Genomic DNA, 23293 nt, shown 5'->3' on the forward strand with positions numbered 1-23293 from the left:
ATACACACAATTCAATAGCATATTTCAGTGCAAATTTAAACAAGGCACGATAGCGCTTAACAATGTGAATTCTACTGCATCCCACAGCTGTTTCGTCCTTATGAATGGGGTATGTGCACCAGCCCAATCATAAAGTACATTGCGTAATTTTCGTATATCTGATAATATTTGTAATTACGTGTATATTTTTACGTTTTCTTTTTTTAAGGTCTTTTCACCAATGGTCTTTTCACCATTGTTTTTGTTATGTTTCTTCTTCTTCTTCTTCTTCTTCTTCTTCTTCTTCTTCTTCTTCTTCTTCTTCTTATTATTATTATTATTATTATTTTTCTTCCGAACTTTGTGGGTTCGTAATCTTTTAAACGATAAAGACCACACCTAATATGTATTGACCATGTTATAGATACATACTGGAAGGTGACGATGCAGATTTTTTAAGAAGGTCAAAAATCCAATATGGCCGCTATGACGTCATAAGTTAAAAACTTTAAAACGACCGTAACTCGAAAACCGTGTACAGAGTTTGTTCAATTATGTTATTTGTAGACAATTTCCTTATCTAACTTTTCCCTATGCCATTATAATACAAAATATGTCTAATAAAAAAGCTCGCTGTGGGGTCAATATTTGAAAATTTGAAAACAAAATTTTTTTTTTTCAATTTTGATTTTTCTTGAAAATTTCTTTAACACATCGATGCAGAATATCCTTCCGATGAATTTAGTGATTTTAGTTCTTCTGTAACGTTTACCACTTCCGTTGTATGCCATTTTGAAAATTTCCTTTGATCTTTTAAAAATGCCGACAATTTGGAAAAACTCGATCTAGATCTTTACCAACGGGCTTTTTTTGAATAATTTATATCAGAAAGGTTTCCCTAGATGTCCTCTACCATTTAGTGTCATTTACAAAATCATCAGAAAAACATAATGGCCGCCATGACGTCATATCCGATTTTACCTAAATGGCTGTAACTCAATAACGGCTCAAGCTATTGACTTAAGCTTAAAGCAGTTTATAAACATAACCCTGCAAACATATTTCGTCAGAAAAATATTGAGATAAATGGTGAACTTCCGGTTTCTGGTAGGGGTCAAAGTTGAAAACTGCAATTTCGGGTTACTAACTTTGACGAACTTCTCCTCAAATTCTATAAGGTCTAGAGACTTGATATTTCATATTTAATATGTCCAGTCAACAGTCTATAAAGAGTCGTTATATGAATGACCTTGGTCAACTGTCAAGGTCACAGAGGTCAAATGTCTTAAAATCTTAAAATGACATTTTCTCTATAACCAATCAGTATTGAAACTTAATATTTTGTTTAAATCATTATATTATCAATTCCTAACAATAGACATCAGACAATATTGCAAAAATAGTCAACTTCCGGTTTCTGGTAGGGGTCAAATTTAAAAAGTGCTATTTCGGGTTACTAACTTTGACGAACTTCTCCTTAAATTCTATAAGGTCTAGAGACTTGATATTTCATATTTAATATGTCCAGTCAACAGTCTATAAAGAGTCGTTATATGAATGACCTTGGTCAACTGTCAAGGTCACAAGGGTCAAATGTCTTAAAAGCTTAAAATGAGATTTTCTATATAACCAATTAGTATTGAAACTTAATATTTGGTCTACATCATTATGTAATCAATTCCTAACAATAGACATCAGACAATATTGCCAAAAAAGTCAACTTCCGGTTTCTGATAGGGGTCAAATTTGAAAAGTGCTATTATGGGTTACTAACTTTGACGAACTTCTCCTCAAATTTTATCAGGTCTAGAGACTTGATATTTCATATTTAATATGTCCAGACAACAGGCTATAAAGGATCGTTATATGAATGACCTTGGTCAACTGTCAAGGTCACAGGGGTCAAATGTCTTAAAATCTTAAAATGACATTTTCTCTATAACCAATTAGTATTGAAACTTAATATTTTGTCTACATCATTATGTCATCAATTCCTAACAAAAGACATCAGACAATATTGCAAAAAAATTCAACTTCCGGTTTCCGGTAGGGTCAAATTTGAAAACTGCTATTTCGGGTCACTAACTTTGACGATGTTCTCCTCAAATTTTATCAGGTTTAGAGACTTGATTTTTCATATTTAATATGTCCAGTCAACAGGCTATAAAGAGTCGTTATATGAATGACCTTGGTCAACTGTCAAGGTCACAGGGGTCAAATGTCTTAAAAGCTTAAAATGACATTTTTTCTCTAACCAATTAGTATTGAAACTTAATATTTGGTCTACATCATTATGTAATCAATTCCTAACAATAGACATCAGACAATATTGCAAAACAAGTCAACTTCCGGTTTCCGGTAGGGGTCAAAGTTGAAAACTGTTATTTTAAGTTACAAACTTTGACAAACTTCTTCTCAAGTTCTGCAAAGCCTTGAGTCTTGATATTTCATGTGTAAGATGTCTGATCAATTATCTATCAAGTTTGTAAACATCAATGACCTTGACTCACTTTCAAGGTCACAGGGGTCAATTATGTAAAAATCGTTAAATGGTAATTTCTCCTTTGTTAATCTGCCCAAAGTCTTCAACTTTGGACATAAATATTCTGTGGACATTTCCTGTCGAATGATATAAGAGAAACGTGCCTCAAAATTCAACTTCCGGTTAGCGGTAGGGGGTCAAAGTTGAAAACTGCTATTAACGGTACCAATCTTTGAAAAACTTCTTCTCAAGTTCTGAAAGGCCTAGAGGCTTTATATTTCACGTATATGAAGCATATGTAACTGGCAACAAAGTTTGATAAAATAAATGACCTTCACCCACTTTCAAGGTCACAGAGGTCAAATAACAAAGAATAGTTAAAGGACAGTTTCTCACTTTATAGAAGGCACACAATTATGAAAATTGACTAAAAACCTTCTGTGGACACTTCCTATTGATTATTATAAGAAAAAATTCCTTAAAAGTTCAACTTCCGGTTTTCGGTAGGGCACAAACTTGGAAAGAGCTATTTACGGTACCAATCTTTGATAAACTTCTTCTCAAGTTCTGGAAGGCCTAGAGGCTTGATATTTCATATACAAGAAGGATATGTAACTGGAAACAAAGTTTGATAATATAAATGACCTTGACCCACTTTCAAGGTCACAGAGGTCAATTAACTAAAAGTCGTTAAATGACAGTTTCTCAATCAATTTCTAGAAGGCTTACAATGATGAAAATTGATTATAAACCTTCTGTGGACACTTCCTAGTGATTGTCATTAGGAAAACTTCAAGCAAAATGTCAACTTCCGGTTTCCGATAAGGGTCAAATTTCAAATATACAAAATAGGGTACCAGTATTCAACAATCTTCTTGTCAAGTTTCACAAGGTCTAGAGAACTAATATTGGGGATGTAATGATCATCAGATGTTACATTATAAGGCTTGCAAATATGAATAACCTTGACCGACATTCAAGGTCACAGGGGTCAAATATGTTTGAACCTTTGAAAAGTGTATTTCCTCGTTATTATGTAGTTATATCTCCTTAACGTTTCAAGATACAAATTTCATCTTTGGATATGTTGTAGATATTAATAAACAATGAATCTTTCTCATATATCGTTATCAGGATAAATGTCAACTTCCGGTCAACTTGTCGCCAAAGGAGTGAAAAGCCCGCCAAATTGTTAACAACAATTTCTAGGTTTTTTTTGTTTTTTTTTTCTTTGTTTTTTGTTTGTTTTTGTGAATTCCTTCTGTCAAGACTTGTGATTAGCTGACACCTTTAGTAGCTCTGCAGTCCGTCCGTCAGCTTTTCCTTCTAGTCATGAACGATTGAGCGGATTTTGACCAAATCTGGTCAAAAACATCTTTGTGGTGACTTAATCTTGCATCAACATCTGACCTTTATATGGTCTAAGACTTGGGGTCCAGGAAGGGACATTCAGCAAGAGTTCTTCACTAAGAATGTGTGATCCTGTCCGAAGTTGATCTAAAATATCCTCAGGTTAAAGAATTTCAGACCCCTAGGACAGGAGGTACGGTGTCCAATTGGAGAAACCGAGCAAATTATTATTTTTTTATTCTTTTCTTCTGAAAGAATCCTTGAATTCTCTCCCAATATGATCTAGATCATCTTTCGATGAAAGGAAATTAATTTGGCATAAACAGTGTATTTCGGTTACCTTGGCGGAAGGGGCGGGGCTCAATAGCAAGTTTCTAAAAACCCTTTCCACTATGGTTTGAAGCATCCTTGGGTTAAGTAAACTTTTGTTTAACATGTTAGGCTGATATCTCGGGAGCAAAAGGGGGCGGGCTAAATGGAGTATAAATATAAGCCTTTACAATTCATATTCCTTAGTTCGGTTAGTAATTGCAGACAAACAAAGCCCTGTGGGTCATTTGTCTTACATTTGAAATGTTTAAGTCTTGAATCGGTGGTAAGTCAAAAGGATTTTTTAACAGACTTTTAGAAGGACAGTCAATAACATAACGTGCATTCAAATGCATTTATTTATACACATTTGTGAGCACACTAATGTGGCTATGATAAGAACTTAGAGTTTCTAATTTTACTGTCTACGTAGTCTGACTAACTTTACTTATTTACGTGGTCTGACTAACTTTACTTATTTACGTGGTCTGACTAACTTTACTTTTGTACATGGTCTGACTAACTTTACTTATTTACGTGGTCTAACTAACTTTACTTATTTACGTGGTCTGACTAACTTTACTTATTTACGTGGTCTAACTAACTTTACTTTTGTACATGGTCTGACTAACTTTACTTATTTACGTGGTCTGATTGACTTTACTTATTAACGTGGTCTGACTAACTTTACTTTTGTACCCGGGCTGGCTAACTTTAGTTATTAACGTATCAATCTGTCCAAATAATAAAAATAATGTTTTCGGGGTTTTTACTTGTTTTATCAAATAAATTAAATTAGGTTGTTTTAAAACTACTTTCAGTGATAGACTAAACAAAAGCATTTCTATCAAATATAGCTCACATATTTGTTTCGTACGTGTAATCAATAACGCTTTGTTTGATAACAGATTCAGTCAATTCAATTGTGCTACTGCCACATTAACACTGCTGACGATGACTAATGTGTCAACCGGTTTCGTCGACCGTTTTCAATAATGCTCGAAAACGAAAAATCGAGTGGGAGTTTCTAGGTAAATCAGCTGTAAACGATTAGTATGACCTGTTTTTATCTGTGCATTTTCATGTAGGCACTATATTTCAACATCGATGGCAGTTCACTGTTTATAAGAATGATTTGTTTATTTGACAAAGTATCGCCATCATTATGTCCCGCCTTCACATCTCCTTATATAGAATTTTGGAGGCACACAAAATGCATTTATCAATTTTAGATTTATTGGATCCCAAGTAATTAAATACAATATTTTATTATTCACTTGGGTTTTTATTACAAGGTACTTGGATGTAATATTGTAATGGCAGAACCGATGCTTTCATCAGTTAAATCGTTTCTTCTTCTATACTTGATGAATCATTCTTGTGTTAATGTAAAGGGTTAATGTTATGTTGCCTAGCATAAAATTTACTTATGACGGAGATAAGTATTATTATTAGACAACACCCTATAAATCGAGATATTCTGTAGTTTCTTGAATACATCTTCAATATTCTCGGATACCGTATATGCATGCATTCGCATGTATCCGCTAATATGTATATAGCATCTCTATTCACCAACTTAATTTGTACTCAGTCTGGCATACCACTAATTATAAAATGATAAATATAGCGAGTCTCCATATTATTTGAAATTACAGTTTATTTACATATGTATTTATTTCATTATTGTTTTCAATAATTATATTCAGATTGTAGTTGTTTTCAGGCGATCATTCCCAAGACAACTTAGACATAAGTGAGGAAACAACCTTGAGTAAAAACAATACATGGGTTACGTTTGTGTAGATATTTAATATTACACCTTTCTGTTGTCTGTAACAGTACTTCTAAATAACGTAAATGTAATTTCTTGTTAAAGTATTAAACAATTATAGAATAATTCGCCTTTAAGAGAGTTTCCCTGTGATGCCGAACAAAATCAGTTTCAATAAGGATATGATATGAACATATGCAAATAGTTCAAATCCCTCAGTAAAAGTATTTAAAAAATGTACATAGTGCATGGTTTATATCGCTTTTAACCTTGTAATATTACCACGATATATCCGACAGAATGCGCTACAACAACGCCATTTTATCACTACAACGAATCCACACTACAATCCCACTTCAGACGTTTCGCCACGATACTTGGTTAGTTATTCAGCCACGTACTGGTTGTTATCAGTTATTAAATTGCTTTTATTTATAAACGGAATTACATAAGCTATGCTCTTTCTTATTTTAAATAATTGTTATCCTTATATACTTATGCTTTGTCTAGGTAGAACATTGATATATACTGTGTGTTCAGCAACAACTTATTATATTGGTGATTAATCACAATAAAATGCATTGTTATAAAATATCATTTGTTGCTCAATTCTATTCAACATCCATGTGTACTAGTAAACACTGATATATAAAACTTCCAATAGAAATGATGGTAATTCGGGAATGAACTAAAATATATCGAAAGTCACACTTACAATCTACACGCCTTCACAGAACCACACATACAATCTAAACAAATGTACAGAAAGTCACACAACATACAATCTACACACAGGTACAGAAAGTCACACATACAATCTACACACATGTACAGAAAGTCACACATACAATCTACACACATGTCCGGAAAGTCACACATACAGTCTACACAGAAAACTGAATCCAAACTTAAAGAGGCGAGTAATTCACTAAATGTAGATGACCTTTCTGCCTTTGAACTGCAACATTGATATGACAGAATACGTTTGGTAGCACATTGTCTGCTGCATCATTCCATTTAACAGGATTAATGTAATAAGTAAATATATATATATATATATATATATATATATATATATATATATATATGACAAGTTTCACAAAAATGAACTAATCACATACCCTGAGGTGTTCCTTGAGGGCAGCGATAGCAAACCTAACGTACATACTGAGTGAACAAATCTCGTTTTGTTGAATATTGCATACGTTGTTTGTTCGTCTGTCGTTCTAAAACAAAAAGGAAAGGCGATCAGGCTGGCAGAATATGAGAAATACTATTTCGTTAAATATCTAGTCAGATGACGCATTTTAACGTATTATAGGTATTGCTACAATGTAGAATTACAAGTAAAATCCTCATGTACCCGTGTATTAATAAAACATTATCACAGTTCCCATAACCTTTAAATTTGTGGCCGTTGTTATACTTGCCCTAAAAATAGTCTGTGTCTGTGAGGACAATAAAGGTAACGTTATGTGATAGCATTGTTATATTGTTCAAATGATCTGTTAAGGAATCGCAGTAAACACTCACTATAATTTTATAATTTGAGAAGTAATACTACTTACGTAATGAAACAGTCCTTGAAGTGATACATGGAATCAATAAATTAATGAATCAATAGATATCAGCCCCTGTTATATAATATTGTTTGTTTTGTAAGATCTGTATCTGACCGCTTGAGATAAAACACTGAAGACTGTACGTGTGTGATCTACCCAACAAAGACAAGGTAATTTTACTGAGATCAAATTTCGTGAATAAAATCCTCCATAATAGTCAACGTGACTACTGTGATTGATATAATCACGCAGCGTCGTATTTACAAAAGCTATAACCATATTCGATATCTGATTATCTGATGACTGTAGTCTACCTTTCCTTCTCTAAAAGATTTAGAGAACAGTGTTTGCACGATTAACTTGGATAGTTTACTTTTGTTATTATTAGGGAATTTTCATACGCTGTTTCGGTTAAACTTCCTCTAATGTCGTGAGTTGATATCTTCCTTATACCATGTAACGCTTTATTCAAACTGAAGATGTACATGAGAAAGACGACGATTATAATATCGCAATAATTATCCGATTTTTTTCTGACATAAAGTTGAATATCTGACAACTTATACATGCTGCTTACATTGGTTTCCTCAATACACGAATGTCTTATGGAGCGTATCAAATGAACTTCTCACCCAAACATAAGTATATATCTCACAAAATGACCTATGGAATTTCCTCATTTCTATCTGTATAATTGTTGACGATGATCTTTACTTTACAGTTTTTTCCTGTCTTCTTTGTCTATAGTTTCGTAAGAGCTTTTTTCCAGAAATATTTTTAAACGTGAATTGCTTTGACTTTTAAGACACATTTTGTATCACATCCTAAAAGGTGATAATTTATAGACAAAATTAAAGAGACAAGTGGTAGATTTCTTGTAAAATGTAAAGCAGACAGAGAATCCAGATCCTCCGACCAGTACACCGACCTCCAGCGTGTGACTGTAATCGAGTATCAGAAAAGAAACATCTAGCGCAATTTAGTAACTAAGAAACATGCATGTACAGCAAATGGAGGCTTACCTGGGTATAAAGTGATATATTAGGTCAGTCACTTACCGACATACATCATAAAGGAAACGTACAGTCTAATAGACAAACATGCGGCGAAATCAAATGTATTCATTTATGTCAGCATGACCCTGTTCAGAGCCTGCAACTCGGCACTCCCCGGTTTAAAAACGAGAGATTAATTTCGGCCGAGCTGGAAAAACTCTGGAAAACCTAGGCGTTTATTGAAACGAAATTTTTAAAATGACAAAAGCTTAACAAGAAATTAAGAAAAGAATAAAAACATCAAAAACACAAATATCTTAAGTTAGGATGGTAGAACTAAGGGTGGGTTATCTAAATCTCAAAGAACCAAACCAAAGTGTTTACCAAAGTTTGAGTAAACGTTCAGGATAACTTCCTCTTAAGTGCCCTACTTGTGGTCATTTCTCATTGGTCAATTGTCCAGCCAACATTCAAAGTGACCAATGCGGACACAACAGGGATGGTCATTCCTCAATGATCAGCTCGACAAATGAGTAAAGTCGTAATCATATGCAGATCATGCCTGATACATAAGTGATCTTACATGTTAGACATAAATCTCTAAGCTGATTGATAAAACACCTAAAGAAATGCATGGCAAATATCCCATCGCTATTGCTCCATCCATAGTAATATTGATAACATCTGAATAATAAACAATATTCAGGGTACAGCTTACATAAAAATCTCATGAAAAAAAACATCATGAAAAACTGCTTGCAAAGGATGATGAAGTGTCGATAGCTTTTGCAAGTTACTAGCGACACTCTTTCAGGATTTAATAGTATTCCTACACCGGCAAGAACAAGTCGAGACAGGCGCAGACTATTAGTCCTTGTAGCGGATGGCCGGTAGATGAGGTGTTCCATTCAGCAACCGCCCTCAATGCCTCCACATTTGCATGGTTTCTGTCAGGGTTGTCTCCCTTAGCTTTTGGTTCTGACGAGAACCTATCCCACAAGGCAGCGGAAGACTGTGCAAGGCAGGGGTGTCTATGTCCCTGAGATATAACACGTATATCCGCATACCATAAATACAATCATTATAAATAACATATTCTACATGCAATACATATATGACAAATCTAAGTGACGGAAGAAGATGTAACCGAGGGAAGTTCTCGTATTTGACAAAGTGAGATTTTTAAAATGTAATTATCTATTCAGTTTTTATCATATTAAAATATATATATTCTGTCTTGACACGTTGCCATTTTCACATTTTTATTTCAAGTCCGACATCATTTTTCTAAATATTTTTTTCGCGCTTCATTCATTAAATATGTATTTCTGATCAACTATGGTCATTCTCCCCAATACCTGTTACAAGTAGCCCGTTAAGTATTTACCTTTGTGTTTAAACAGTAAACTGTACACGTGGTCTAATTTGTGTAAACCGGTTCTGATTTCTTTGATAGGGTTGTCGGTAAGTCTGTATAGTTCGTTAATACTTCCTGGTGTACAGTATAGTAACTGTCATGTCGACTGGAATAAGTTTACCAAACTCACAGCTCTTACTTCTTATGCTGTTAACAGTACCGGCATCAAGATCAGAAAGTAAGTGTTCATTCAATTCCATTCTTTCTGATAGTTAAAGAAGTACATTTCTCTATTTCTTATAAAATTCATATCACAGATATTTGAGTACAAATAACGTTGGACACTGCGTTGAATAAACTCAAATGTCATAACGTGACTTCCTTATCTTATATGTTAGTGTCATTTATACATGTATATATATATATGATAGTAAATGCTCTTTTACTTCAAATGAAATTTGATGAAACGAGTCTTTGAAGTTTCATTTTGGGAACCTTGGCGACCAATACTTTAAATTTCATAAGATTTCATATGAAATGAAAACAAAGTTAAGATACTTTTCATCACATAAGTCAGGAACATTATTACATTTTGACAGGTTCAAAGTCAAACTGTGGCATCCTACCCAGAGTTGTCGTTCCTTTCACTCACTCACGCTTCTGTTTGCGCTAAAAGTCAAGATTCTTGGCAACATCTGAAATAAATCTTGCTGTTGAAATCATTGCATTGTCATCATTAAATAGTATGTTTGCATGTGTTTAAATTTCTTTTTCCAAAAATTTTCTTCGGTATATATACATGCGCCATTTAGTAATAGGGCTTGACAATAACGTATACTTACCATAAATCATGAAAATTAAACACGAAGAAGATGAAATTAATATGTAAATATACCTTCTATATGTATGTATGTATGTATGTATGTATGTATGTATGTATGTATGTATGTATGTATGTATGTATGTATGTATGTATGTATGTATGTATGTATGTATAAAAATGTTACCTATCTCGGTCAATTTTAGATTCTTATCAAATAGCTTATCTTAATATAGCAGCGTTTGTTCAGCAATATAGGCTCCTAATCAAGAATGGACCAATCAACTGAAAAACAGAAAAAATAGATAAACTCCAATAATTCCCTAAATCATACTTTTTACAGTAACAGCCCTTATATGAAAATATTGAAATCATTTTATACAAAGCAACTTTATCAGATGTTGTTTGTGACATTTGTATCAAAAGAAATATGATAAAAGCAAATGGAAATCTTCAGCAAAGACTTACCATGTATGATAATATTATGAATTATTGGCTTTCTGTTCGATAAGAATTAATTAAAATGTTCATTTAATCAATAAAATCAATTTCAATGTTAATTTCAAACAACGTAAATATAATTTCAAACAACGTAAATATAGAAGTCTGTCTGACAGGGGAAATGTTATATTTTTTGTTTGAAATACTGATAATATACAAATGTGTGTATATATATGTGATATAGTTGTCTATACACTAGTATACTATACAGAAAAAGAAAGATACATTTGAATATGATTAAACAAATATTATTTATAATATACTCTTTTTAATCCATTCCCTTAAACCTAATCTTCTAACGTTCCCTCTGTTATAAAGGCTGTGGTCAGGCGATAGAATGCAGACGCTTTGTTATAATTTTGTTTCATCATCGTACAATGGCTTGGTGCTGGAATGGTTATAACTGATTGTGACATTTTATTTTATTTGATGGTGTAGTTACTGCGCACATTAATCCATGTGTAGTGGAAATGTGTTTCCCTGTACCATGTGTTGTCAGTATTAAACACAAAGTAAACAAGGAAGTTTTTAAATTGACATTCACCACCATTTTGAGTTTTTGATATGAATAATGAAGGGAAAATGAATGATTGTCTTCCTCGAGTGGATTTTAAAATTGGACTTTGTAGTGAATACATCAATTCATTTACACATACAGTTACAAAAATATTAGCGCAAGTGAAAGTAGTATTTTTAAAAAAAATGTTATTATTATTACAAGCTAACTGATAGTAAGTTTTCATATAACATGGTATCTTTGATGTCTAACTCTCATGCGTTTTCCCCTGTTTGTAAAATATCGGTACAGAAGATACGTACATAATTTATACCATCTATTTAGTGATTAAGAAGCATCTCACAACATAAATAAGTGCATTTTAAAGATCACCGACAACGATGTTTTAGAGGTTTTGGTATAGATTTCATCTAGGTAGAACCTTAAATCGAGCTTTACCTCTCGTGCGAGAACAGGTGAGTATGGTTACCTGTCCACGCTTCGGTAGCGTTCGGGAATAGTTGGCACCAAAAATCTGTGACGTCAGTTCTGTGTAGTGTAGTGACTGGTGTAAACACAATGGAAGTCTCATATCATATGGTAATTCTATAATCGATCTCATTTCAGCAGTGATAATACGCTTTGTTGTGTATGGATAATATCAAACAAAATTATATATTGTTTATGTGAACTTCTTACATACAAAATTATATGGAAAATGTGAAACCTAACAGCTGAGACGAATCAAACCGATAAACTATTCGATATCTGCCCAACATGTTAATTGGAAGACACCTATCAATTTCAGCAGGTGCTGATTCCCTTTCATATCATAATATACCTGGGTGGACGCCTTGGCACCTGTACACGGGGACACCACATGGTCTCAAGACATGTTATAGAGTGAATATTGATCCATCATTAAAATACACTATTGTTAACTATTATGTATATCGGCATATGATGAGATAACATCGATTATTTCATCTCAAAATTCAGACAGAATAGTTGAATATATATTCTTCCAAAATTCACGTGTACATATTTCAGTATTATAGTTCATAATAAAAAAATTACTTATTGCAGAGACGTACAATTTCTCAATCCCTGCTCATTGGTTCCATCTTTAAAGTATACTTTATCTTCTTTGAAAATAGATATGTACAACAGTGGTTTTTGCTGTTAATACTGGACTACATGGTAGCTGTTTATTGATAAACATTTCCTTGTTCGAGGATAACAATTAACAATGACACCGAACATTGTGTGATCATGATATACAGAAATTGCATAACCTCTTGTCCATTATATGATACATGTATTTGCACGTTTATTGGCCTTCACGTGGAAGTTGTAAAGTATGCGTGTATGTGTTATAGTGTAATTTGTAAATGTCCTGCTCTGTGTTTTTCTATGTTTCTCGATCGTGACTTTTTATTCTGTATTTCTCGCACGGAAATAATATTGGATGACATGGTAGCTGTTGATTAATACTTCCTTGTTCGAGGATAACAATTGGCAAACACCGGACATCATGATCATGTTAATGTTTATTTTGATTCTCGATCGTGACTTTCGTTCTATTCTCCGCTCGTAATAGAGCAGTAGTAGGCACGGGAAGTAGAAGACACAAGGCCTATTTTTTGACACTCGTATATTTATAGATCACTCTGAAGAGCTAATTTACGATTAAACAGATGTTTAACAAGTTCTAAACAAAACACAGCATGATATAATAACAGACGCAAAGCAAAACAGTTATATACTATGTATAAACATACCGCAGCGTGCATAATGACAGCAATCTGTAAGCTGAAAGAGCAATACCTGTATGTAACACAGTATTTACTGGTAATAATGAAAGTGAAATCAACGGCAAAATAGCACAAACATCGCATCTTTGGTTTAAAATGGTGATAAAATTGTGACTTTATTATCTTTTAGCGATAAAAAAAACCTTATCAAAATGTGAGCTCGGGGGGTTCGTTCCTTTGTGTAATATTTGTACAATACAGGGTTAACTTAACTGTTCTCCAAATTAGATAATATGCTTGTTGGTGTAGTTGATAAATATTCAGGTGTCATGACATTATTCATTATTTCAAGTACTGTTTGGTAATTCTGGGAAATATCATTTTCCGTTATTGTACGTGTCAGCTGTATAGAAATTACGATCATTCTTAAACCTCAACGTCTTGTCTAATTGAAACAAGCATCATTGCTTCTTTAAAGGCATGTTAATGGTACCAGAAGTATAAGTGGTTTGTTTTTTGTGTAAGAATTGATTGCATTATTCTCTTACACACAACATTTGATTCAATAAATGACTTTGATGACAATTTTAGAGTCGTCATAGATTCATATATATTGCTAATTTAAGCGTAACAATTTCGACACACACCGCCATCCAGCTTAAGTGATATTGAAGTATCATTTATCAATGTGGTCAACTTATCTTCAAAACCCTTATATGTATGTTTTAATTTTCTGCCTGATATTTTAAATATTCTTGTATTCATTTAAATAGATGAAACAGTCAATGTTTAAAACTTTTTGAGAAATTCACAATCCAATCCAAGACCAAAATCAGCTGATAATAACCGCTGCGCTGCCATATTTCTCCGAAGCTTCCTAGATAACATTGGGTCATATAAAAGGGAAACAATAATGCATGCTTTTTAACCATTGGCACATGAGTTTATGGAATGCCAACTCTGGGTATAGATTGAAACTGCAGAGGTCAAAATCAAACAAAGACAGCCATTTTGTTGCGCCAATTCAAATTCATGACAAAATGTCCTCTTCAATATAATGGCTTTACAATCGATTTCTGTCTGGCGCCACCAATGTAAACGCTTCCGTGTATATTACTCAGGTGACATATACCCGAATTCACGGGATAACAGATAGATTAAGTAATAAACAAAGTGATAGAAAAGACGGTTTCATTTTCTTTTACAGAAAATGTCGCCTTGACAGGAACAGCGACTCAATCGGCAGACCAAGACTCTAGCTGGACGGCAGATAAAGCCATAGACGACTGCACTAGTAATAATATACCATCTGATTGTTGTGCTCACACCAAAGTGAAGGGTGCTAAAAAAGCCTGGTGGCGGGTAGATTTAGGAGAACCGAGAACAATCCAGTACATCACGATACACAACAGACGTAAGCTCCCATTAACTGATTTGATATTGATTGTTTTATTGATGATGATTGTATTATAGAACTGTAATATTAAAGTATGATTAGTGTCATTATCAAGGTAACAAGGCTTTATTCGATAACATGAATAAACATGTAGCCTTCATTACAAATACCGGACACCATTACTGGAGTGATCGTGTTTTACTCGTTTTGAACAAAATCATCTTTATTGCTTTGGACTTTCGGGTATATACTAAAAGGATAAAGAAACGCAGGGTGAACTTTAAACCAGAAATTTAGTATGATATCGGGCTTCATTTAAAATGAAATTTTGTATACTTGCAGATAAATTAAAGCTTAAAAATTTCAAAAGTCTGTATTTTGCATCTGACAATTGGTTTAGAGGTACTAACGATTAAATTGAATGGACCCATAGGATTTTGAAATTGAAATTGAAATTGAACTGAGTCGTCAATATCTAGAGTGTCCGCCGTTTGCTGTGGTCACGGCCCTTATTCTTCTGGTCATAGAGTTCATGAGAGCGTTAATCCGTCTTATGGGGATGTTGTCCCACTCTTCAATCAGAGCTCTGGTCAACTGCTCTTGAGTAACAGGGGGTGGCTGGCGCTTTCGAACCTGTCTATCCAACTGGTCCCAAAGATGCTCGATCGGGGACAAATCAGGGCTATATGGCGGCCAATCTAGTGGTTGAATGTTGTTTTTGGCCAGAACGACTTGGCAAATCCTTGCTACGTGGGGCCTAGCATTATCCTGTTGGAGGCTTAGATTATGCTGCTGTAAGAAAGGGATAACATGGGGTCGAAGAATCTCATCTCTATACTTAGCTGCTGTTAAATTGCCATCAATAACAACCAATTGTGATTTTAACCCGTGTGAGATTCCTCCCCACACCATTACTGAACCGCCCCAAAACCTATCCCTCTCTACAACGCAAGCGTCCGTAAAACGTTCGCCACGACGTCGGTAGACACGTTGACGGCCGTCAGATCGATAAAGACAGAATCGAGACTCGTCCGTGAAGAACACTTGTCTCCACTGCCTCAGTGGAAACAGTCGTGGAGCATGTGCTCTTACACCAACTTCTCGTAATCGATTCCTTACAGTTTTTTAACTTATAGGACGCCCATGATTTCCACGAACATTAAGTGCACTCTCAAGGGCAGTAAGGCGCCGATTACGCACATGAGAGACGACTATATAGCGATCCTGACGTCGTGACGTTACGCGCGGACGTCCTGACCTAAGTCGATCAGCCAATCGCCCAGTTTCCCGAAGACGTCTTAGAAGACGTTATATGGTGGAAACATTAACACCAAAGTGCCTAGCAACCTGATTTTGCAGCTGTCCTTGCATCAGCATCTGAATGGGCTGACCCCTCTGAACTTCTGTGAGTCGTGCCATTCTTAAAACGAATCAAATTCTCAATTAAATTTAGGGAATCAGTTGGTCTGTATAAAGACTAACGAAGAGTAACTTGACCAACGGTGCATGAGACCAGAACAACACGGTGCACGAGATTTTTGTTTTTTCCTTCCTCCATTTACCAGAGCTGCGCACTGTACCGTGACTAAATTTTCGATACATGACAAGGTGTAATATGACCTAATTACTCAATCCACAAAGTTTCACTTTATTTGGAGAACGCGTTTTCAAAATATCGGAATAAATATTACCCTGCGTTTCTTTATCCTTTCAGTATATATACTGTATCATTTCACAGGTAACATATAGTATACAAGTTACTTTCCATGAAGTTTTACTTTCCATGAAGGTTCCTTTTTCGATTTCAAATATAGATAACTAGAGTGATTCTGTAAGGAATAGCATATAGCTTAGCTAATGTTTCTTAACTTCTTTTTCCATTCGTGAACAAAACACATTTTATAACTGTACAGTCTATTTTAAGCTAATGGAGTGCAAAACATCCAATGAATGCAGAACTAAAACTTTTAGTTTGTTTTATAGAAAATGCAAAGGGTCGATTTGCCGGATACCAACTGTTCCTATCAAATACAACAAATTACCAGCAGGGCATTATTTGTTACAAGGATAACAGTATTGAGGTAGCAGATTTACAAATGGACCCGACACATCAATGTCCATACGTAGCGCAGTATGTAACCATTTACAACCACAGAGACGACACAAACCGACCGTCCTGGTACGATGATTATGCTGTGCTAGAATTATGTGAAGTTCAAGTCTTCGGTAGGTCAATTTATATTTTGAAATTGAATGATGATATAAGATCATTACTAATGGAAATTATAAAAAATATTGATATTGCTAGGTATTAATGAGATTAATCATTATAACGATTTTAATCTTGAAACTGATCAACAGCATAAAGTAAATTGGGAAGGGAAACATAACAACAGGAACAAGCAACCAGGAGTTCCAGAATGGTTTGAAATAAAAAAAAAATCAACATGTCTTCATGATAAATGTTACATGTCTTCATGATAACTGTTACATGTCTTCATGATAACTGTTACATTGATGATTTTGACCATGTGATTTATACATGTACAATCATAAAGGTAATAGTATAGTTAATGATGAACGTTCGACTCATAGCCACATTCTGGTCACTGATGAACGAACATCACAATTGTTTCAGAACATCAAGCATGATTGCATCAGCTGTAATTCGTATTGCTAATTGTACTAGCCAAGTTATGGATATATCATAACCTCACGAATCGGTCTTTATGATCCCGTATACGTACCATAAGATTTAAGGCAGTTGGTACCATGGCAAGTGTAACCTATCGGTTTGCTATAACGAACTCTCTAACGTTACGGAGTATATAGTAACTTTTAAACAGATGTATATTTCACAAGAAAACATGTGTTACAAATTAATTTTTACGTAGAGAGTGTACTGATGTAAACATCACAGAAACACTCTTTTATTATTTTTACTGGTACAGCAAAGGAAATACCGATATGTCAACTGAATCTAAATTCAAACTCAAATTCGATATAACAAGGGCAAAATATGAATATAAGAAATATCAATATCGAGTCTTTGGAACAAATAAAATTAGACCTGATGTTACAAGTATGCTGATAAAGAATTAGAAAAGTTTCATTCTTCTCTATGATATCTAATATAAGAACAACATGAAAATAGCAACATGTGATCTGAATCGTAAGCCAAGCTCAAATGTGAAAAAGGACAAAGCAAGAGAGGTATGAGAGAAAGATTTACATGAAGACTTCTGAAATGTCACGTTCCCATATGAGAACAAGTATTGGCTTATTCTAATGTTCTATGTGTATTTCAAGATTAGATAAGTATGTAGTACATTTTGTTCGAAGTAGTTTCCTTAACTAATTCAATAGCACTTGTATAACGAAATAGCATGAAATAACACTCGTTGAGAACACGTGCGTAAATAAAATATCTACATCATTATATGAAAGTATCACAATCTATATTTAGTGATCTGAAAATCTAATTAAATACCTTGTTCAGGATGTACTTCAGGAAAATATGGAAATGGCAATTGTGACAATACCTGTCCCCAAAAATGCTTTGGAGGAAACTGTGACGCTATCAAGGGACACTGCTTCTGTAAGTTTTAGCATTTAGATAACTTTTTTATCGTTGAAAAATTGCAACCTTAAACTTTTTTTGAGATTATGTCGCTACGCCTCATTCCCAACCTCACCCCCTCTGATACACTCACTAACAACGATAAAATACCAGCATGTGAACATAATCATAATCCAAGGACAAATGCAATAAAACTAGGACAAAATATGAACAAAAGAAATATTTACACGAGCACTACTGAAAAAATACAAGGAGGATAAGACCAGGTGTTCTGGAAGAGTAAGCGTCTTCTGCTTCATCGACGAAACCCGCCATGTAAATCTTGGCAAATCGAAGTGAGCAATGTCACGTTCTCAAATGAGAACAATGTGTACAACAACAGCATCAACAAGCAAACCAACGAGCATCAAACATGTCCGGTTTTGTGTCACATAAAGAAATCGAATATTTCTCAATAAGGTCACTATGGCGACCTGCATGTTTTGAAATCTTTTGTTACGAGTTTAGAAGTCAGATGACACATTCTTGTACGAAAATCATGATAATAGGAGCAGACTCTAGAGTATCAAATCAACTGCGGCATGTAAAAGCCATAGGTTGGAGATGCAGGAATGCTATTATCTCAAGCTCGGTGGAAAGCTGTCTGTGTTTGTTTCGTGGTAGTAAACCGCCATATGTAGAAGAGTCTGTTGTGTCCTTGATTTCCGGCCAATTGGACAATAAATCTCTTGTTTCAATATGTCTGAATAAAAATTAAATTTCTTTGCAAGGTCTTCGATACAATCAAACTGAGTGGCAAAGATCGTTCCTATAGTTATGCCAATAGTCTTTTGGAAGATCTTACCTCCAAAAAAGGATTACATAGAAACATATCTCCGTGATATTTATTAACGACATCAACCCTAATCAATGAGATGAATTAGGGAATAAATTGATTTCTGGGGTTTATTTCAAATGATATTGTATTGCTATCAAGTTTGAAAATAGTATTGTTTTATTTGATAAATATATTAGCAATAAATGCCATTTCAAATTCACTAGGTACGGAAGTCATCATTTATTTCTCATAGTTCACTTACAAACGATGATTGATTACTTGTAGATTGTTTTGCTGGTCGGTTTGGTGATGGTTGTGATCAGCATTGCTCAAATAATTGTTCCAGCGCATGCGAGAAAGATTCGGGTCACTGTTTGGGTATGTACGTCAAGATTTGTATTCTCGAATGAAGGTAAACTTTGTAATCTGAATGGTTGTTGGGTTTTAGATATTTACCCCTATTTGGCCCCATCCTTGGGGCTTTGGACTGCCACCTTACCAAAATATGTTCAGGCCACCAATTGTCCTTATTCGAACAGAAGAAAATAGATTGATGCCATTCATATATTTTACCCTTGTTTCGCTCAAGGGTGCACTAGATCAAGTTTGATTAAAGTCACATTATCCAAACATATCCGGTTGGAATCTTTAAGGTCTAATTTCATCTGAGACATGTGATGTTCAAATATAGTACTATAACGAGTTTGTAAAGACAAGTGTCGTAAAATCGAAGTAAGATTGTTGAAACAGATTGATTAGTGCCAGACTGTAAACAACAAATAAAATAAGACAAAATCACGGAAGAGAAGTAACGAGGTTTATAATGAAAATCACGGAGAAACTCATATTTTCGAATATGTAATTAGAAGTTTTTAATAAACACTTAGGATTTGCAAATATATAAAATACCTGAACGCATACATTTGTTGAGTTCCTTCCAAACTAAGTTAAGGCTGAGTTATGGTTTTCATTTTTCCGATTCATTACACTCAATACTACTCACAAACATTCTGCTTCAGGATGTATCCCTGGTAAAAGAGGCGAACTGTGTAATAACAGATGTCCGTCAACTTGTGTGACCTGTCATCAGAAGTCTGAACAATGTTTTGGTAAGAGCATAACAACACATTATGCATGTGTGTTTGTGTGTGTGTGTGAGGGTGTGTGTGTGTGTGTGTGTGTGTGTGTGTGTGTGTGTGTGTGTGTGTGTGTGTGTGTGTGTGTGTGTGTGTGTGTGTGTGTGTGTGTGTTGTTTTTCTCTCTCTTTTTTAGTAATATTATTTGAATATTTAAAAAAAAAGTTGAACACTTCACGCACATCAACTTCCAACTTTTTTTACTACAAACATAAGTATCAACATTATAATAGTTTGTACTACTGGAAAAGAGCTATATTACAAACGCAGATGTCATATTGAATTTTTGAAATGGCGAAATAAATATTGCATTCAAACCACAAAAACTTTATAATAATATGAACCGAAACTAAAAATGCTATTAAACTCTTCAACGGTTTCCTTGTCCTTTGAATCGAACACCATATTCAATTATTAGAAATAATTATGTAAGGTTCTTCTATTTGAATCACTTAAACTGTCTGAGTTTATTTTTCCTGTTTTGGTTTCATATTATTTCCACTATCATTAGCACAATAAGAATGTCTTACGGGTGATAACTGGTAACATTGATTTTTAGGAAAAGCCATAATACTTTTAAAAAATCCAAATTCAAAGTTATCTTCATTTCTGTGTGACGTAAAAATGCATAATCAATATAATTTCCCTCTTAGGATCGTTACAGTTAAGGTCTACAGATAGCAACCGCAATTAAAATCAAATGTATAATTAGTAAAAACATAAGAATGACAGTCTTCAACTTAAGGGATGAGTATGAAGGACTAAAAATTGATGAAATAATTACGTTTTATTTGAAATCATAATTCTTCCTGATATATGAGCAGACAATACAAACAAGATTAGACACATTTCACTTCACTTCTTTGTATCGTTGTCTTCCAACTGCTGGTTCCCTCCAAGTGTATTACGTCCTAGATACCGATACCATTTGCAACAAGATGCATATAGGGTGGGTAACGCTCACTTGGAAATTTTACCTTTCACTTCAACCATCCCATTAACAATCATGTTATTGCATTGTCTCCAGAAGATGAGGAATTTTAAGGCTTCAAACTAACTTTTGACAAAATATCAATAATGAAGCAGAAAAAAAGGATTATTTGAAAATCTTACCACCCTGCCCCCCTCTGCAGACCCATGGTTTACATAAAGTAATTTTTTTTCACCCAAGGATACCTGAACTAAAGCAAAATTGGTCAAAATTATTTTATGCAAAAGATTTTAATCAAAAGATTAATTCCTCAACGAATGCCTCGTATCAGATTTGGTCAATTTATTGTTAATAAGGCTGTCATAATATAGCCCCAATTTTCCTGTACTGATCAGGATATAGTGATACTTTGGCACATTTGTGTTGCAGAATGTATAATCTGATTCGAAAGTATCACCTGTCTGATATGAACTTTTTTCACTACAGAATGTGTACATGGTAAATACGGAAACCTGTGTGAACTTGATTGTTCTGAAAACTGTAAAAACAAATCATGCGGAAAGGACAGCGGTCACTGTTTAGGTAATTAATAAACATCTGATACTGTTCTGATATATTCCTAATAAGATATGACATCTTTCTAAATTATCTTTCATTATTTAGATTTCGACAGTATCTGTGGAATTGTAAAAGGTATACCTTAATGTCTAGCTGAGGTACATTTGACACTTTTTATATATATTGATGTTGCTTTCATATATTCAACTTAAAACGGTTTCTCTTATCCATGTAACACTACATGCCACGTTGGTGATATTTATTTGCATCTGAAAAATACATATTTTACAGAATGCATTCTCGGTAAAAGAGGTGACTTGTGTGACACCAGCTGTCCTATAAATTGTGTGACATGTGACCAGACTTCCCCAGAGTGTTTTGGTAATATAAAAATCAAAATTGAGTATGTGTGATCAATATATCATGTAAATAGAAATATAGAAGTTGATAGATCTTTGTTTTATTCTATTGATATCACACAGTTGTACTAATAACAATTATCATGTTGCGACATGATAAAATTAGCAACGATTGATTTGTTCAAGTATACATGAATGTTAATGTACTTCAGGATGCATTCATGGGAAGTACGGCCAAGATTGTACACTGGATTGTTTGGGTATATGCAAAAACAACGCATGTCAGCAGAGTGGAGGAGAATGTACAGGTAAATTTTATGTTCGAATAGAGTTAGCGATCCCTTTCGAAAATAGAATTAGTAAAATGCCTGATGCATTTAGCTTTAGTTGGAAAAGATGTTCAACATACAAGACTTTAACTTTTAATGAACATCGGACCTGTCACAAATCACTAAGCGAAGGCTGAAAATATCATAGACGAATAAATGGACGGGTGAATGGGTGGAGAAAAGGATGAGCTTCACATTACAATACTCTATAAATTACACTACTCTCCTTGGTTATCATCTCGTCATGGGATAAATAAAATGACATCATTTTTAAACAGGGTTTTATTTCTGTGAAACATTTGTTATAGTTGTGTAATTGTATACAACTTTACAACGTTATAGCCAAAGGTGGCTTGTCACGTTCATATTTTTCCATTTAGGCAAAATTGAAATGTGAGCCAATGTTTGATATATATCATTATAAGTATTTTTAAAATTCGGATTTCATCTATCGCCCCTATCTATCAATGAAAACTGAAAATGATTTCAAAAAAGAGGAAAAAAAACTGTTGCAAAAATGATTTTGTTACATTTATAAAAGTAAGCGTAACTGTTAAAAAGCAAAGTATGGAAAGGAAAAACAATATTGCTTGTACTGTTTTATATAAGATGATTATTTCTTGAGAAATCAGGCACTGGTATCTTGATATGCTTTAGCCTGTCCCCCGGGAAAGTATGGCTCGCTGTGTAACAAGAATTGTTCTACAAACTGCTTCGAATGCGATTTCAGCAGTGGAGCTTGTGATGGTATGTTCCTTGATTAAAGTTAATTTAGAGATGGTCAGATCGATTTTCATATAGCAATCCA

The 23293-nt window shown here is 34.1% G+C and overlaps 1 protein-coding gene across 1 annotated transcript; it reads left to right on the top strand.

Moving 5' to 3' along the window:
* The first annotated feature begins 9967 nt into the window (after nt 1-9967).
* Nucleotides 9968-23249, top strand: LOC132557670 (scavenger receptor class F member 2-like). The gene is made up of 10 exons (XM_060222189.1): nt 9968-10046; nt 14587-14793; nt 16759-17001; nt 18275-18373; nt 19458-19550; nt 20192-20281; nt 21726-21821; nt 22089-22178; nt 22369-22464; nt 23143-23249. Exons 1-10 carry the CDS (start codon nt 9968-9970, stop codon nt 23247-23249), a joined length of 1200 nt encoding a protein of 399 aa, XP_060078172.1.
* The last annotated feature ends 44 nt before the right edge of the window (nt 23250-23293 follow it).

This window comes from Ylistrum balloti, unplaced genomic scaffold (genome assembly GCF_031769215.1).
Source record: "Ylistrum balloti isolate Yb309-2 unplaced genomic scaffold, AGI_CSIRO_Ybal_v1 Utg370706, whole genome shotgun sequence".
NCBI lineage: Eukaryota > Metazoa > Mollusca > Bivalvia > Pectinida > Pectinidae > Ylistrum > Ylistrum balloti.

Excerpts from the sequence above, each read along its gene's own strand:
- LOC132557670 (XM_060222189.1), top strand. The coding sequence starts at position 9,968 with ATGTCGACTGGAATAAGTTTACCAAACTCACAGCTCTTACTTCTTATG. Across the intron at positions 18,374-19,457 it reads TATCAAGGGACACTGCTTCT|ATTGTTTTGCTGGTCGGTTT; the intron begins GTAAGTTTTAGC and ends GATTACTTGTAG. Across the intron at positions 21,822-22,088 it reads GGACAGCGGTCACTGTTTAG|AATGCATTCTCGGTAAAAGA; the intron begins GTAATTAATAAA and ends CATATTTTACAG.